At 35.0% G+C, this 20,458-nt stretch overlaps 1 protein-coding gene across 4 annotated transcripts in view; it reads right to left on the reverse strand.

Moving 5' to 3' along the window:
• Positions 1-267: 267 nt before the first annotated feature.
• Positions 268-20,458, reverse strand: part of LOC144968003 (ADP-ribosylation factor GTPase-activating protein 1-like) — a 75,937-nt gene continuing 55,746 nt past the window's right edge. The window contains exons 8-13 of one of the 4 annotated variants that reach the window (XM_078905945.1): positions 16,866-16,952; positions 16,085-16,144; positions 7,483-7,622; positions 6,387-6,816; positions 5,937-5,957; positions 268-592 (exon numbers count right to left, since the gene is read on the reverse strand). In XM_078905945.1, the coding sequence (XP_078762071.1) occupies positions 5,940-5,957; positions 6,387-6,816; positions 7,483-7,622; positions 16,085-16,144; positions 16,866-16,952 (735 nt within the window). In that variant the 3' untranslated portion in view covers positions 268-592; positions 5,937-5,939. Of the gene's footprint in view, positions 6,817-7,482; positions 7,623-16,084; positions 16,145-16,865; positions 16,953-20,458 lie in introns of all 4 variants that reach the window. The other 3 variants (XR_013644498.1, XM_078905935.1, XM_078905924.1) reach the window with 3 other exon arrangements.

Raw genomic sequence — 20,458 nt, forward strand, 5'->3', positions numbered from 1 at the left:
TTTGAGGCTTATTTGAAGGACCAATTTTCTGGCCAAATTTTTAAATACTATTTTTATCAGAGTGCGACAGTTAACTGGTAAAACGCGAGGCAACAGTCTCTCTTCAGTCCTCATCCCACAGTGGACATGGACCACCGATGATACTTTTCCATCTTTAAGACAACAGTGCTAATGCCTAAACGACATGCTGTGATTCTCAATCCAAGATTTTCTACCAACGTTCATGTACAAAAGTGGCCAGCGATCCTGACATTTTTTGCCCCACAATACACGAAACAAAAGATGATCATCGTCCTCTTGCTTCAGTTTTAGTGAAGAAGAAACGAATAATGGAATTCAAACAAAAATTAAATCCAGGCAAAATACCTAAAGAGGGTAAAATGTTTATATCAGCCTTTAAACTCTGCCAAGATATGGAATGGCAAAGTTTTCGCCCGAGGCATCCATCTTACTTGAATCACAGCTCGGCCAAGAGTTTGTTTTGAAATGAGAGAATCTGACTATACACCATCCAAATTAATTTACAAAAACTTAAATTATTCCAAAAGCAATTTCTTTGTTGGATACAGCAATATCAAGGGCAGACCCAAGTCTGAAAAGAAAAAGCACAGCTCATAAGATTCCTTCAAGTTCGGAATTTAATAATGAACACCTTCCATAATTTTTCTCTACGAATTGTGATTGAGTAATATTGAAACAGTAATAAATTCTTTTTTTTTTTGTTGCTTATTAGGTAAAATTTTAAGCCTAAATGACAGTTAAACTTTTGACAATTCTATCGCTATTAAAAAATAAAGAAATAAATACAAATATACAGTGTATATCATTTTTTAAAAATAATTACTATACATACTCATTGTTTCTATGACTTATCACTGCAATACGAATAAAACATTAAAGCATTCATAAAACTCACATCTGACCCCAATCATATACCTATACTTCTTACTTCACTTAATAACGTATCTAATAACCATACTCTCTTCATATTTGCTACATGCACTTAAACAAAACTATGTTTTCTCCATTAAACAACCATAATTTAACTCACACTCCCTTCAAGTGGCACATTTACTCATACTCTTGAAGGTGTACAATTAAGTGGAGTGAACTGTATTAATGCACATGTAAAAAAATATTTACACTGAATTTTAAAAAAACAAAACAGCATGTAAATTTGTGGATGCAATGAATGGAAGCTTTGCTTATAAAACCAGAACATCAGAATCAACACAACATCTGGCAGAAATTTAATGTCTTGTAACTCACAAGTATCCCCCTCTAAACCCACAAAGACACCATTATTTAATTAAATTAAAAATACTAACAAAATAAACAAACCATTCACAATTTCATAACTGAGATGGAAGACAATGTCAAGGCAGACCAAAAGCTTGCCACACATCACATGTCACATGCCACACATAACATATTACACATACCACATCATTTGCCATATATCGCACATTGTCATATCATAATGTTACACACATCACATATGACATTGACATCATGTAACGCATACTACATATATAATGTGTCACATATGCCACATGTCATATATTATGTTACTCGATTGAGAGGGAAAAAGCAAACGTGGAACCAATCAACTCGAAACAGTATTACAGCGAGGTGATTTGGAAGCTAAAAATTGAATTTCTATTCAGAAGTATTGATTTGTATTACGTTTTTATGTTTTATTGAGGAACAACAAATATAATGTCACATTTCTGCTCATTTAAACCTTAAAATCCATTTTCAGTATCTAGCATAATGTTGCTTTGATGGGTCATTTTTATTTTGTTTTTCTCAAGACTCGATTGACCATTGACGAGGGCATAAAGAATACATTTTTTAAAAATCACACATGATTGGTCCCAATACATTTGTGTAGCGATGAATTGCGTGAATTATAAAATCAAATACTAAAAGGTCAAAATAAAAACAAAATAGACGGATTCTGTACCGTGCTTGGATCAAGTCTGTTGGAAAAATAGATAAAATCGAGTTCTGATCTCACCATTCATTTCGACTGCCAATAAATATTGTTATACCGTAATCCAGTATGGGTAATCATGAATAGTTTGCTGTGTGACATACATACAAATCTTTACACACCAGCATTGTCACTTTAATATTTCATTTTCTTTCTTTTCTATATATATATATATATGGATAAATGTGACCTTTCATCTCAAAACGGTATAATGTCAGGGTGAACATGATCCTTACAATTGAATTTTATGCACTTGAGATAAAATCGATGCCTTCATTTAAAAAAAAAAAGCGAGTTTTGTGACATTAACTTCAAAAAGCATTGACTTTCTAATTCTGATAATTTTGACTTCATGGATAATTTTCCTCATTTAGATCATTCCGACAAAATACTTAATACTGGTTAGAGGTATTGGGCCACAAATGATACTGGTCTCAAAATAACCAAACAACTGTCATATTATGATTCCAAAAAAAAAAAAAAATAGTGATCCTTATACATGAATATATTTGCTGTTCTTTCACATCCCGGATAAAGATGTGAACAAAATTAAAAGTTGAAAAATTAACACTTTAAATCTTAACACTCTTAATCGTAATGTTGCTGTTCACTTAATAAAACTTATCTAGAATACAAAAGCTTTGTAAGATTTTATGTATACCTATGTGTTATATTGCACTATTGCACTTGCATGTAGTAAATCATTCCCAATAAATAGAAATAATGTGACGGAAACGATAATGATGATGATGATGATGTTGAAAGAGACTGAAAAGATGATAAGTGATAATGATAGTGATGGTGATAATGACAATGACGATCAAATCTTCATTACACAAATCAACGGAGAAGAAAATGGAACCAGTAATGGCGCATTACTAACATCCATTGTAACAGCAAGCCAACTGACAGAATATAATGAATTGTCTCCCTTCTCGGGTAGTGATTTCCCATGGTGATCAAAATATTTTCAAGCCTACCATTTTTCTGTTTTCTACTTATTGAGACATTCATTAAAACGAAATTAATTGAAAAAAAAATTATATGTAAAATGTGCCTTAAAAAAAAAAGAAACAGCAGATTTCGAAACAATTGATGGAAATAGGACCTCGGAAAGTGAATTTTTTCTCAAATCAGTGCTTATCCCCGGAAGAAAAAAATTGATAATGATATTAATGCAATGAGATCAACCTAATAATAAAGACAATAAAAAGAAAAATAATGTTCAAAATTCTGCTTACAATATGAACATAACCCAAAACCAATCACATGAAGAAATGCAGAGAAGCAATTTGCTTCTGATGAGGTTGCATATAGGATAGCACAATAGAGTTGTCTAAGTAGTCACTGGTTAGTGTGATTCAAGTGTTTGTGGTGTGTAATAATTGAATAAAATACAGTGCATTTTAGTGCTAGTTTTCCCAATAGATACAGGCAATTAATTGAATAACAGGGCTTGGCCGTGGCCTGATGTGCCCTCATGCCTCACTCACTTAATGCTCACATATTGTTCTTATGTAAGTGTCTCGTGTGCCAGTCTGACTTTATCCAGAACTTGTCCAAGAGAAGTTTCAATTAATCTCGATCGGAGAGGGGGGAGAAAGATGGGGCTGGGTGGGACTTTTTTAAAATACAAAAATCCTCTGGTGATTACAGTCTCTCTCTTCCTCTCTCTCTCTCTCTCTCTCTCTCTCTCTCTCTCTCTCTCTCTCTCTCTCTCTCTCTCTCTATTCCTCTCTCTCTCTCCCTCTCTCACTCACCCATTCTGCCCCTCCTCTCCACTGTCGTTTTCTACCAACAGGTAATGACAAGAGTATTTAGACCACTACAATCATGCACATTGATTAGCTAAGAAAGAACAAAAATAAGTTTAAAATAGGAATTGCATACGACACCGTGCATCATAATCCACCACCCCCCGCTCACAAAGAAAGAAATCTTATAGATGTAGCACCCTTTTGAAGTACATGAGGAAAGAATCCAGCCCATGCTTTATAACACTGTGGATAGACATAGGAAACAATCACAATATTCTACCACTTTTATTATCATATCGATCAAGCAGGATTTAATGAGAATGCAAGCAGGAAAGTCCAATTCCCATGGGTCTGACAAAGATAATAAATAACAATTATAAGAAGGAATAGAAACTTCAATTTAATGCAAGAATACAAATGATGAGAATATTTCGGGTTTCCACTTTGTCAACAAAACACAATGAAATCTTTTAAATGCCTTAACCATAACTTCCTCTCATCTTTCATCAGTCTTTAGTGTCTCATTCATGTTTTGTTGACAAAGGGGAAACCCAAAACATCCATGTCATCCTTCTTTGTAGATTATATTTAAACTTCTATTCTCTTTTATTATTGCTATTTATTTCTTCGAGTTTCTAGCTGCAACATTTGCATTATATTTGGGTCTGACTAAGATAATTTTGAAAGGTAACAGTGCAACATAATATGTACAAACTTATCATTTAAAAAAGAAACAAAAAGAAAAAGAGACAACCCAACTCTTGGGGGGGGGGGGGGGGGCAAAAGTTCTGATATGAAATCAATTTTAATACAACTAACAATACTGGTGTCATGCTCGATTGGGTAAATGTTGTGTCAAAAAAAAGGCAATACTTTGTTATATTATTATTATACTCTAACATGAATGGGCATTCAAACTAATTTGTTTGATTTTCATTCATGTTGAATGCAATCGAGTTTATGTGAGAATGATCTAATCTAGGTACTGCCTTTTTAAAGATAACATGATCAATCCATATAAGGAATATTCTCATCGATGTAAGATCTATCCAGGAATGACATGTATAATCTCGACAGTTGATTTATAATAAAAATGGAGACTAAATCACATCCGGAGTAGACCATATATATATATATGTATATACATTACTAAATCCTGGGCTTATGCCTAACTTAAATTCAAAATAGTAATACGTGGGGAATGATAACAAAAAACTCAAGCATTTTTGTTTCAACACACGACAGATTGAAATATCTAAGTGACGGCTTTGCTACAGAAGTTATGAATAAAAGTATTATCATTTCCAAAACATAAATACAATTATCAACTCTATGCAACTGGTCAATTTCATTTTGTAACCTTACATACAAATAATGAAAGAGGAACACAAATGTTCTTAATAGGTTAAAATATAGTTAAAATACTCAATTATCACGAGAGAGTCCCGGTTGCTTTGTTGGTAGAGCACTCGTCTCACAAGCAAATGGACTGGTATCAATCTCATCAGATTTTTTTTTGATCCCCTGTTCAACCAAACGTGATTGGGTAACTGCGTCAATTAGATCTCGCATAGGGCATTTTGCAGTTGATTAGCATCCTATCAAAGGGTGGCAAGTAATTGCTACTGTCAGTTTAATGATGTAGAAACAAGGATGAACATAGACTCCATGGGACTTGTGGTTATGAGTTTTCAAAAATTACTCTGTGAATGGCCCAAATTGGGTATGTGTGGGTAATGACAGAAAATATTGGTGGCAGCATGTGCAAATTTAAACATTCTTACAAGAACTCGCAAGGCAACCAAAAATGAGACACATAAATGTATATAACACAACATATTTTAAGATCAATATTCACAATGTTGAAGGATCAAGCATGTAATTTAGAACCATATTCATTATATCACGTTTAGAAAATTGGATATCACAATACACAACACACAAGCAGGATAAAGATATTTATTCATTTACACATGTTCTGTATGACAGAAAAACCAGCATGCATATTCATTATTTCACAATTCAAAATCAGAACAAATAAATATAACAAAAATGAAATGAAATCACAAGACAAAAGAAATAAAATAATGCCTATCCACAAATATACATACAAATCAATGAATACATTGAAATAGACTTGTTCACATGTAAATTAGCACTTCATTGACGTTCTATTATCTCACCTTTTAGCGCCAGTCACCGACCTATTGAATAAACAAAATATCAGTGAATAACAGGACACATTATGGTGAAAATTTACATATATATCTATATCTATTGGCAAAACTGAATTCTTTTCAAGGAAGTCTTGAGTGTTTTTTCTTCAATTTTCTTAGAATGACATGAAATAGTATGTACAGTAATAACTCTTTATCTCCTTCAAAATACTTGATCTATTACCAAAACTATCCCTAATTCAATAATTTTTCTATATCTACTAGTCAATTTTGTACAAACCCCTCCCTTCTTCCCCCTTATCCCCATCATTAACTTGTCTTCCTACTGTCATCATTCAAGTCCAATGTATGCCAGTTATCGTCATCACTCTCTGCCCACACCTCATTGTCCCAACCTTCTTCCCCCTTGTCCTTCTCATGACTTTTGTCATCCTCTAAATCTAAAAGATTTCCTACCAGCGGTTGCTTTTGCTTCTGCTTAGTGGAGGATGAGGAAAATCCATTTCCTCCCCAGTCCTCGTCTTCCCAGCTGTCTTGAGCTGAGGCTTTTTGGTATTTGTTTTTCTTGGGTTTCGACGACGAAGACGTTGAAGACGTAGATTTAGCAGATGACGGCCGGGAAGATGAACTGTCTGTAGATTTCCAACCACTCCAAGAGTCATCCTCCTTCTTCTTGTTTTTGGCCTTGCTAGAAAGAGGGGATGTGTCGTCATTCAGCCAGGCTTCAAGGTCGTCCTCGTTCCCAGCAGACCAATCACTGTTTCCATTGTTTTTGGAAGACTTCTTGTTGCTGGTTCCACTGCTAGTGCTGGACCAGTTGGAATCTTGTCCCCAATCCCCCCAGCCGTCGTCATTATCATCTAGTAAATTGCCATCTTGAGTATTGCTAAAGGAATGAGGTTAAAAAACAACAACATTGTAATGAGGGAAATTCAAGCAAAGTAAGCATATCTTATTTACACAAATAAATTCAAAAATGATATAATGATATAATGAAATGATGACAGTCTTTTCCATTATGATTTTTCCTCTTCTCAGCATTGTATCATCTCAATTCGTTTATCAATACAAGTATAATCATTATAAGCCAAATGACTGAGACAGAGAAAAAAGATAACAAAAAACAAAAACAAAAAACAAGCCCCCCCCCCCCCTCCCCCTTCTAAAAAAACAATCCAAATAAATCAATAATAAATCCATTAAAATAATCTACAAAAAGAAAAAGCAATCAATTTAATGAGATATATAAACTTCATGCGATTATTTTGAGAATATATAGGACATCCAATCACAACATTTACATATAAAACTTTTGATATATTATATTTAATAAAGACAATTCCCCTTAATATCCTCACTTTTCTTCATATGTAGCTTCATAGCACAAAGCAAACAAACAAATAAAAAATAGAATTTTTAAAAAAAGGGTAAACCCCCCCCCCCCCCCCCCCCCCCCCAAAAAAAAAATCCAGACTACAACAACAGCAAATAGACTGACAGACAAAATCAAATATTATTTTCACGTGTCCATACAAAACAGACGAGAACCTACCTGCCACCACTGCCGTAGGAAGACTGTCCCAGCAGAGACGATTTCTCCCCAGGGCTGGTGTCAGCTGATGTCAGAGTGGTCTTGGGTTCAGTCCACAGAGATTGCAAATCTTTCCAGCCCTTGGTGCTAGCAGCTGATATCTGGTGTTAAAAAAAAAAAAAGGGGGGGGGGGGGGGGGGGGTACATGATATAAAACCTATTTGATTCAATGACTGCTACTATAAATAATAAGATGGTTGATGAGACATAAAAGCAACATCTACTTTTCACACATGTCATTGTCAGGAACTCTTTCAAACCTGAATCGGGTGAATTGATGAATTTTAATTGCCTTACCCAAGGAGTCATTTTAGTGTTCGCCATCAATATAACCCATCCAATCACTGACAATTCTAATTATTGTAAAACGAGGGTGTAACTAAAACTGTGAATGGCTTCAACAGCCCGTGCCTTTCCGTCATTACGGGACAGGACTACAGAGAAACCGTAAAACGTCCCAAATTCGACCTGGTAGCTACAGTGATGAGACGAAGGCATATCTTGCGCATGGACGCAGACCGCCTCCTGCGTCGAATTTTCATTACCTACTTGAAGAGCTCGACAATTAGACCAGCCGGCACTCTACAACTACTACATGGGCTGGATCATTGACGAAATTGTGACTCTAGCCAGGAACGGACGTGATTGGTCCCGATATGTGGATTTCCTTTGACCGTGACACTTTTACGCAGATGTAGCATAGCACCTTATCGGTGCCGTACTAATGTGCAATGCAACTCATACATACATTGTAAAACGAGAAACCGTGTCGCTCAAACCACATTATATATAATATATGGCATCATTGCTATGTCTAATAGCTATGACTAAGACTAAGATACCAATGTATTCGTCAGAATACAAGATAACGGGACTGCCAGATACCAAATTAAATCACACATATGTCAGGACATGGATATTCACATTAGTTATTCACCGTGTCCCGTTAGATTGAAAACACATAGGAAGAAGTGTGACTTATATTTAACAATTCATAATTTTATTGTTATAACTGGCTACATACAATTTTCATGTAGCACACTAGGTGAAGGGCTATGTATATTAATTACGAGCTGTTTTAATGAGATTAAATCTTGGATGTACCACAATAAGTTAAAATTAAGTGATAGTAAAACTGAGATTTTAATGTGTGGAAGGCCGAGTATCCTTAAACAGGCAAATAAATCACCTATTCAGTGGCGGTTCTAGCCTATTTACAGTGGTTGGGCAAAGATGATCCGGTCATATATATATATATATATATATATATATATATTATATATATATATATATATATATATATATATATATATATATATATATATTATTTATTTATTTTTTTTTTTTTAATTATAATTTTTTTTTCACCTTTAAAAAAAATATTTCAACCACAAATAATCACATTCACAATGAAATGACAATACCAGTAGATTTTAATTATTCCAAACGTAATCAAAAAATAATCACGAAAGAGAATACAACTAAAAACTAAAGCGACGAGACATAATGCGACAACACCTTGACAATAGAAGTCCCATTTCGTTCACTCGAAAAATTAAAGAGATGCTTTAATCCCTCAACGGCGAGATTAATATTTCTGTTACATTACTGGTTTTCAGTAGTATGTAGTAACCTTAAAGTTTTCATCGAGAAGCAACAACAGCGATATGACTCGAGTTTCATTCAGAGCTGAAATTGCATCATTTTTACTGCTGTCTTGGTGGTTAGAATGATTGTGCCGGTGGTGGTAGTGGTTGGAATAGTGGTAGCGGTGGTGGTGGTGGTGGAGGAGGAGGAGGAGGAAGACGAGGCGGTGAGGGAGGATGTAATTATGATAGTGGTTTTGGTGGTGCTGTTGGTTAGAATGATAGTTGTGGAGACGATTGTTGTACTTGTTGTTAATATTGTTGTTGTTGTTGTTGTTGTTGTTGTTGTTAATGATGATGATGATGATGATGATGATGATGATGATGATGATGATGATGATGATGATGACAACCACGATGTCGTCGACAATGATGGTTACCACCATACGATATTACAAAGTTTATTTAATCTTAGGCTTTCGCCAATAATTCACACAATACAATTAAGACAAAAGAATGTTATCAATCTCTCCTCATGCATTCGTTATACTATCACAATAACGACCGTGTTATCTTTACTTCTTCCCAATGCTATCTATACAAGAGTGCTATGCTCCTTCCCCAACCAACCCCTAGCTTCCCGCCTCTTCGTCGCGAACTATCTTATGTATGTATTAGCTTCAGGACGGGCAAGTACGGAATCTGCCCACCCTTCCTTTAAACGTCTTTATTTCCTCTATAACTTAGAATTCAACTATCTCCTTACTCAGAAGAGTATTTCTCGTATACTAATTCAATTGTTGAGAAAACCAAAATGGTGGTTGTATTAATATTTATTTAGTCGTGACTTTTGAATAAAATGTTTTGTTTTATTAGAGGAAATACAATAGAAAATTACATTGTTTTGCAAAATTATTTAGTCTGGCAATAAAAATACAGCGGTAATTACTTTAAGAATAATAAAAAAAAGAACTAACAAATTAATTTGTTAAAAAACAAAAACAACAAAAACAACAAAAAACAAATAAGAAAACAATTTAAATAAATGAGTTTTGAGAAGTACTTAAAGAAAACGAGAAAAAAAAAGAAATAATTTAAATGGATAAACAAATATATAAAAACAACACAAATTAATACTAAATTGATATAATATTAGTAAGTTAATAAATTTAATTCAATACTGGAACCTTCCCAAAGTCATTACATCAATGGTACCAGCACAAGTAAGGCAATAAATAAGAAAAAGTTCGTTTGCCAAAAGCTCTATTCAGTGTTCACTGGTTATTAAGGTGGGCTCATTTGAATTAGCCCGACCTAGTACTAGAGAGGCCAGACAGCAAAAATTGGAGTTAGTTCACCGTCAGGCGACGTGACGATGAGATGACGATGTGGGCGGAGTGGAGTGGTTGGGGAGGGGAGGGGGGGGGGGGGTTGATAAAAAGAACAGGAGCGTATCCTGGTTTATGCATTACGGGGTGCATGGTCATTCGCAATCTATCAAAAATACACACAAATTGATTTCAGTACGAAGTATCAAGTTTAAGTAGTAACTTTTGAAATTATCTAATTTAGATTAGATTATTTCGGACCTGGTAATACAGCTTATAACTTGAAAAAAACAGGCTGGTATTTGCCCACCCTGCCCATTATTACCAGCCGTCCCTGCACCTATTACTCTCGGAAATAGCACAATAGAATTTTCAAATAAAGCAAAAAACCTTGGCGTCATTATTGATAAAGATCTTTCCATGACAAGCCATGTGAATAACACCATACAATTTATGTACATAGAAATGAAAAAAATAAGCAAAATTCGTAATTTAATACCGAAGCATATAACAGAACTTTTAATTAATTCCCCGGTTTTATCTAAATTGGACTATTGTAACTCCCTTTGGGCGAATTTAGCTAAAGACAAAATTAGCAAACTTCAGGTTGCTCAAAATAACGCAGCCAGGCTCATTGTACGCAATAACAAAAAATACCCGTCAGCAACTCTTCTTCTCCGTGAGTTACATTGGCTTCCTGTGGAAAAAAGAGTTGCCTATAAGTATAAGATTTGTACTGTTGTCTACAAATCCCTGAGCACGAACAGTCCCTCCTATATTAAAGACCTTCTAAACATATATGTCCCCAATAGAAACTTGAGGTCAAGCAATGACCGATCAATCCTTGTCAAACCTAAGCCATTGCGTAAAATAGGTGAACAGTCTTTTCAATTTTCGGCCCCCCATTTTTGGAACTCTCTCCCGTCACACGTGAGATGCTCGGATTCGTTGACAACGTTCAAATCTCGCCTAAAGTTTTATCTTTTTACGTCATAATGTTGCAATATTATTTTCATATTTTGTTGTTATTAAATTGAATTCGTATCACGTTTCCATCACACTTGTCTCACTGTAATACGTTTTGTTTTATATCACTGTAAAGCGCTTAGAGCCTGTGACAACGGGGTAAAGCGCTATATAAATGCCATTTATTATTATTATTATTATTATTATTATTATTATTATTATTATTATTATTATTATTATTATTATTATTATTATTATTATTATTATTATTATATTACACTTTATTAAATTCATTAATATCTCCTTGCTGCTCTGCGGTCTCATGGTATGACTTCTTTCCTGAAGGTTTCTGTTTCAAGTCACGCTGTGGGCGACGCATTGTTGAATCTTTGGAGAAGGCTCTTCACTCATATTCTCTTACCTTACTCAAAGGAGGACCTAGCCGGTAATAGCATTGTGTTCATCGATCCACCCCCTTCCCACACGTCCCACTGTAATAACACCTCACATAAACTAGTCTTGTCATATTTGTTAAGTATTTGGTTAACAACCCCTTGTTCAGCAGAAATTGCGTTATATGAAAATACGCATTAAAAAAAATGTCTGTTTTAGTTAGTCACAGTACATAACAACATTTGTATGTAGAGGTAAAGAAGACACCAGAAACAAAGTAAAAAATATATAGTTCATCTGAGCCATTAGCCTATGGAGGCAGAGTTATCCTGGTTATAGCATGAAATGGACAATGGCAATTCCTTGCTACCTTTTGATCACAAAGTACTTTTTGCCAAGTTTAACAGACCCAGCTAGCCAATCACTGCTGGATGAAGAGGGGGTTAGAACAAAATCTCGACATCAATTGGGATCAATTGATCCCTTTGCTTGTGAAACGAGTGTCTACCAATTGAGTGACCAGGACCCCCCCCCCCCCCCCCCCCCTTATTGGAAAGCTTCGCTAATTTGCGTGTCATCCCTGCGCAGGGACCATCTTCTCTTTAAATGTATGTACTGCGTGAACTGTATCCAGAAACAAAAGTATAAAGTAAAAATAACAGAATTGAGACAGTGGATCCCATTTGGTATGAGAATAATCGCCATGACACGAAATACACATTTTTAATTTAAAAAATAAATTCCATGAATACAATCTTTAAGTTGCTTTAGATCAGTGGACTTGTGTTGTGTGCCTTGATTAATTCGGGAATCGATCCAGAATTTGACACATTTTTCGGACAAGCTGGTACTAAAATTCAACGGAAGATATTCATTTCATGAAATCCCAACACAGCGTCAGTTTCTTCATTGCGCAGCATCAACTAAATTGATACAAGATACCCCAAGCCAACGGCGTCACTTAACATGTATGACGAGACATGAGGTCACATCAACGAAATTGATACAAGATACCCCAAGCCAACGGCGTCACTTAACATGTATGAAGAGACATGGGGTCACATCAACGAAATTGATACAAGATACCCCAAGCCAACGGCGTCACTTAACATGTATGAAGAGACATGGGGTCACATCAACTAAATTGATACAAGATACCCCAAGCCAACGGCGTCACTTAACATGTATGAAGAGACATGGGGTCACATCAACGAAATTGATACAAGATACCCCAAGCCAACGGCGTCACTTAACATGTATGACAAGACATGGGGTCACATCAACGAAATTGATACAAGATACCCCAAGCCAACGGCGTCACTTAACATGTATGACAAGACATGGGGTCACATCAACGAAATTGATACAAGATACCCCAAGCCAACGGCGTCACTTAACATGTATGAAGAGACATGGGGTCACATCAACGAAATTGATACAAGATACCCCAAGCCAACGGCGTCACTTAACATGTATGAAGAGACATGGGGTCACATCAACGAAATTGATACAAGATACCCCAAGCCAACGGCGTCACTTAACATGTATGACAAGACATGGGGTCACATCAACGAAATTGATACAAGATACCCCAAGCCAACGGCGTCACTTAACATGTATGACAAGACATGGGGTCACATCAACGAAATTGATACAAGATACCCCAAGCCAACGGCGTCACTTAACATGTATGACAAGACATGGGGTCACATCAACGAAATTGATACAAGATACCCCAAGCCAACGGCGTCACTTAACATGTATGACAAGACATGGGGTCACATCAACGAAATTGATACAAGATACCCCAAGCCAACGGCGTCACTTAACATGTATGACAAGACATGGGGTCACATCAACTAAATTGATACAAGATACCCCAAGCCAACGGCGTCACTTAACATGTATGACGAGACATGAGGTCATGAAGGCTCTATTAACAAATTGTTTTTCAAATGACATCACAGAAAGTCAAATGGATTGAAGAACAACCAGTTGTTTTAACACCACCATAACTACCATCACCATAGCCACACACAATTATACACAAACAAACACACACATACACACACAATTATATACAAACACACACATATACACACACACTCCCTAATTTACCACTTTGGTCTTTTGAACATGTAATTATCTAAATAATATTTCTATTTCTTGTATAAGATCATATGTGCAGATATCGTCTATTTTTAATGTATTAAAATTCATTGTCAAGGCGCCTTGAGGCTTGCCTAAGGGAAAAGAAGCTATATAAATTTGCTACCATTACCATTATATTATTAACAAACTAAAAATAAAGATTAATTAATTTATACAACACAATCAACAACAACAACAACAACAACAACAATAATAATAATAATAATAATAATAATAATAATAATAATAATAATAATAATAATAATAAATAATAATAATAATAATAATAATAATAATAATAATAATAATAATAATAATAAATAATAATAAGAAGAAGAAGAAGAAGAAGAAGAAGAAGAAGAAGAAGAAGAATGAAGAAAAACTTAAAAATAAAATTGAAAATGTTCTGAAAAAGGGGGTGAGCCGATAAGATATGCTGGATTATTAACTCACGCCCCGTGCCTAGTAGTAGTGCGGCTGTCTTTGTCCGAAATATTGTAATATCGCCTAACAGGCGTTATGTTCCGTCCTACATGTTAAATGTTGCTGTTATTGACCAGGGACCCCCTGTAAAGCGCTTTGAGCACGTTTAGTGGATATTGCGCTAATAGTAGTAGCTCTCGCAGTAGATCATTATGTCGACTGCCTTTCTCCAGCAATACGATGATTATTTAAATTTTAAATTATCAGATTATTACTGGAGAGAGGCAGTCTACATAATAAATATAGCAAATATGCAACACGTTGCATCGGCGTTATTCAATCACCAAGAATTATAATAATGTTACACAGCCCTTCCAATAATTATATGTGTACTACTGTTTAAATAAGATCACATGACACAGCAATCGGCTTGAATTTTAATTTTACTGAATTAAATTAAAGCCTATAACTGGCTAACACGGTGACTAATCTATAAATGGCTTTATTCGCTAACCATTATTATAAGATCATAGTAGTATTTTAAGACTGTTGAATGTATTTAATATTAATATATTCATTTGTATAAGAAAACACTGGCTTAGTTTAGTGAATTCGAGTAATTTATTCATCAGATTTATAAGTATGTAAAGATGAGACAGATTAAGGGTGTTCCTTCAAAAAAAAAATATCATCATAAAGAAGTGGTGGAATTTTGGGCTTGGGGTATATTATTATGGGTGTTTTTATGTGTGTTTGGGTATGTACTTGTGTGTTTGTGTGTATCTGAGTACATGTTTCAATGTGAGATTTCGAATATGTTTGTGTATGTGCATTTGTGTACGAATTCGTGTGTTTATGTACATATGTGGGTGTGTTTGTACACATGTGTGTTAGTATGTTTGGGTGTTTGTGTGAGTGTGTATGTGAGAGTGTGTGTGTGTTTGTGAATGTGTGCAAGAGTGTGTAAATTCCTCTAAATGCCTCGAGCACACGGTATGGCAAGTGCTCCAAAGATAATGGGCAATTTCATTTAATATTTGTAAAGAGCTCTGTTCTCCATAAATTGCTCTCCCACATTCTTTAATATGGAAAAAAATATATTAGACAATCACTTCCTTTTCTTTCAAAAGAAACTTGAACAATTATCGATAACATAATCAAGTCGGGTGGAATCTTTGCTTTGAACAATGACTAAGGAATAGAAGCGGAGATATATGGGAGGGATAGGGGAGGGTTTGGGGGAGGGTGTATGTTATGCAACTTGTTAAAAGAAGAGGAGGACAAGGAGGAAGAGGAGGAGGAGAAGGAGAAGACGAAGAAAAAGAAGAAAAGAGAAGAAGAAGAAGAAGAAGAAGAAGAGAAGAAGAAGAAGAAGAAGAAGAAGAAGAAGAAGAAGAAGAAGAAGAAGAAGAAGAAGAAGAAGAAGAAGAAGAAGAAGAAGAGAAGAAGAAGAAGAAGAAGAAGAAGAAGAAGAAGAAATAGAAGAAGAGATGATGATGAATAAGAAGAAATAGAAGAAGAGGAGAAGAGAGAAGAGAAGGAGAGAAGAGAGAATAGAGAGGAGAGGAGAGAAGATAGAAGAGAGATGTAGAGGAGAAGAGGAGAGAATGAGTGAGAAGAAGAAAACATCCCAACCGCTTAAATATCAAAATATTTTTTTAAATTTAAATATTAAAAACAAAAAACAAACAAGAAGTACATGACAAGAAAACTCACCTTGGATGCAAACCCACTCATTGAGGTGCCCACGTCATCTAATAGGTGGCCTTCTTTTCCCTGAAATCAACGACATGATAGTTTGAAATAATGTGAATTTAATGGTAAAATCCCCCCCACGTCTCGATCTCCCCCCTTCAGTTTTCTCTTTCTACAAAACTCTATTTCCCTCTTTATTTCTTCCATTATTTCTCTCGCTATCTCTCTCCTATTTCTTTATCTCAACACTCTTTCCTAATCTCTCTCCCCCCCCCCCCCTTCCCACTCCCACCCCTCTTTCTTTCTCCACAGTCTGCTTCTTCCGCCCCCCCCCCCCTCCTCCTCTCTCTCTCTCTCTCTCTCTCTCTCTCTCTCTCTCTCTCTCTCTCTCTCCCCCTCCCCCTCCTTCTTGCTTCTTTCACTTTAGCTCCCTCATAATCTCTCAACCCTCCCTCAATATCTCTTTCTATCTGCTAATCTCCACCTCTATCCCTCTCTATCTCGTCCTCTCTGTGTATGTAACTGCATTAAAATTTAATAAACTGAAAAAAAATGAGCTGGAACTGAACACACAGACGGAGACAGACAAAGGAAAAAGACGGACGGATAAGAGTTTAAGAAGATTTAAGCCAAAAGATAATAATAATAATAATAATAATAATAATAATAATAATAATAATAATAATAATAATAATAATAATAATAATAATAATAATAATAATAATAATAATATATTCATTCATAGGAATTTTTTTTGAAGATAACAACGGACAATGTAATAAATAAACGTCTCTCAACCCACCTTCTCGGCAGTTGACTTGATCGTTTCCCCGACAGCTGAGCCAATCTCTTTGGTCTTCTTGGCAGTTGTATTGGCTATCTGGGCGGCCTGCAAAATCAACAACGCCAGACGTTAAATAACAATGTTAAAAAGAGTGATTACGTGTGTTAGTGTTTTGTCTCAGTGGGAACCAAGCTTGTGAAGCAGTGATTGGCAAGTCTCATTGGGTTTGAAATAAAAGGTTGAATGTTCTGAGGACAATTTATAAATCTCATCTTATAATGCAGATAATATAACTATGATTATGGGACAAGTCTACACTGTAGTCAGTAAATGCACAAATCATATTACAATAAGTTACATTTCAGACCCAAATTCTTGTTCAACGGAGAGGAAAGATAATATTAACAATTCATCCAATGTATTATAATCAGAGAAGACAAGAAAGCGGGGACAACCTCAGAAAAAATCATAATACTATTTCGCATCACCTCTGTTGATGTCAGCTTTGAAATTTATAAGTATATAATTTATAGTATATATAAAATGTATAAGTCCCGTTTGTTTGTTTGTTTGTTTGTGTTATAACACTGTCGGCTATGAATGTCACCGGGGCCTCACTTTAAGTAGTTGAGATTGTATAATCTCCTTTTTTATTATTTTCAACTGGAACAATATAAGCATGTCTGAATTGTTATGCAAAAAATACATACAGAGATAGACAGATAAATAGAAAAATAGACAGACAGACAGAAAGACAGAAAGACAGACAGCAGACAGACAGACAGAAAGATAGATAGATAGATAGCAAGATAGATAGATAGATAGATAGATAGATAGATAGATAGATAGATAGATAGATAGATAGATAGATAGATAGATAGATAGATAGATAGATAGATAGATATAGGTGACAATGATAATAAAAGACATACAGCATTCCTACAGTTTTATTTCCCCACTAAGTCAAAGCGATGACGTGACGTTGACTTTTACACTTTGTCTTATTTGTGTTAAATAATTCATAAGACAATGCCATCAAAGACAAACCATGCATGCACGCGTGCAGTTACTCGAGGCACCAATTTACAATGATAATCAACCACACAACGTTCCAGACAACTGATCTGATGCCCTTTTGCTTAACCGAATTTATTGGTCTGCACTCAACCGACCTCTCGTTTTTATTTATTTCATGACCCTCCAGCTCACCCGTGTGTCTCTACTTTTACACGTTAGCTCTAAACTTGACACGATATGATGAGTACTTGACTTGAGTGCAAGTGACATAAAAATAAGGCATTAAGAAGCTAGTTTGAGAGTTTTGACAAGTTGGCTCATTTAAATTGTTTTGTTTGTTTAAGGTTACACGCTGACACTTAGGTCTATCACGCCATAAAGAAGAAAACGTAGTAAAGTCTAGAATACAATTAAAGCACAGAGGAACAAGTAATGAACAAAAAGGATAGATGTAATTTCAAGAGTCACATCATACTCAGTTGAGATCACTAATCTCATCCGACCAAGCACAGGGCAACTAAGAGGAACACCAAGTACAATCAATATAATAACAAAACTAAACTATACAATGCCAGATTAAAGGAAAAAAATATCTCCAAACCAACTATCGTGTTCTCCACCAGAACTCCGGCAAGGTTAGGACAAACAGTAATCTCATTCAGACAGACGAAAATTGGAAACGTATGGGATAGAAGACACGACTCCTGCCCATTGGAGGTCAGGAACCACCAGTCATTAAAAAGACGATGTTTGAAGAATAAAGGATGGGGAGGGGGGGGGGGGGGGCACACATAATGGCAGCGAGTATCTAGATGTACTAATAAAGCTAACATCACGTGGTCGTAACCGCAAAACGAAAAATACTCAAAGGATAATATTTAATAGGATTCTAGATCTTAATTATAAACTAAAAAAAAAAAAAAGTTATAGATCTTGTGAAAAACGTGCATGGACATATTTGGCATTGTTTACATGAAATGGTAGTTGAGATTTTAAGCCGCATACATTAACAAAGCAAACAATCTAACCAAAAAACAAATGTTAAGCGCACTTGTCAGTGGATTAATAGGCGCTATATAAGTATATATCATCATCGTCATCATCATCATTATTATTATTATTATTATAATTATTATCATCATCATTCTTCTTCTTCTATTTCTTCTTCTTCTTCTTCTTCTTCTTCTTCTTCTTCTTCTCTTCTTCTTCTTCTTCTTCCTCTCTTCTTCTTCCTTTATTTAATTTATATTATTATTATTATTATTATTATTATTATTATATTATTATTATTATTATTATTAATTATTATTATTATTATTATTATTATTATTATTAATTATAATTAGTTATATTAAAACAAATGCGATTAGTATTAGTACTCGATATCGCACTCTGTGGTATTGAGTATTGAGTATTGAGTATCTAAGCTCTAGTCGATGTATTAACCGGGACATTGCTAATAAAAATAAAAAGCAAAATAAACAGGAGTTGATTACGGGTTTCTGTCAATGTATTTGAATATGGAAGTACAGTTGAATCCGCATAAAGTCAACCTTTTAACACCAACCTTTACTTAAAGACAAACACCTCTTGTTGGTCCCAATTTTTTTTTATCTACGTATGTTCCGGTGATGGATAAATTCAACCCTGCGTAAAATCAAATAAACGTTCTGGTCCGGCGGTGTTGGTTTGTCAGGATTCTGCTGTAATAGTTTTGTTTTAAAACTGGCCATGCCATTGTGGCAAACTGTTGAGGTCATCAACCATGCGAGCTATTCAACTGTTCGACTAAACTACTTTTATTTTAATAACTAGTAAAAAGCCCGCAATTTCGCGGGGAAAGAACTATTTTCATTCGATACTGTACTCACATCATTTAATGAGGGCAGATTGGTAAACAACGCTGTCTGTGTAATTTGGTATATCTTCGGTTGATTTTTCTGTGTGGCCCAACATGAAGTGTAAGCCACTATAGCCTCTGACCCGTGACATCAAAGGTGAAAATACAAATTTAAAGAATACTGGGGATGTAGGAGCTTTCGGAATGTCTCCCCTTTACTTAATTTATGGAAAAACAAACACCCTAGCACCTTTAATAACACTTATGACTAACCTCTCGAGCTAACCCTAATAGAAAAAAAGAACTCTCGGACTGCTTTGCACTACCTTTCAATACTTAACAAATCACAATGGCGGCCGAAAATCAAAAACAATGGTCAAATTAGGAAATTTTAAACTTTCACAAATCTATCAAGGTTTGTTCTAGAGTTTTTAAAATACTTCTATATGACAAACTGAATAAATAAATGCTGACAAAATATCAACGGTGAAAATACAAATTTAAAGAATACTGGGGATGTAGGAGCTTTCGGAATGTCTCCCTTTACTTAACTTATGGAAAAACAAACACCCTAGCACCTTTAATAACACTTATGACTAACCTCTCGAGCTAACCCTAATAGTAAAAAAACAACTCTCGGACTTCTTTGCACTACCTTTCAATACTTAACAAATCACAATGGCGGCCGAAAATCAAAACAATGGTCAAATTAGGAAATTTTAAACTTTCACAAATCTATCAAGGTTTGTTCTAG

The sequence above is a fragment of the Berghia stephanieae genome, chromosome 1 (assembly GCF_034508935.2).
Source record: "Berghia stephanieae isolate SIO BIC M18660-M18661 chromosome 1, UCSD_Bste_1.3, whole genome shotgun sequence".
Taxonomy (NCBI): domain Eukaryota; kingdom Metazoa; phylum Mollusca; class Gastropoda; order Nudibranchia; family Aeolidiidae; genus Berghia; species Berghia stephanieae.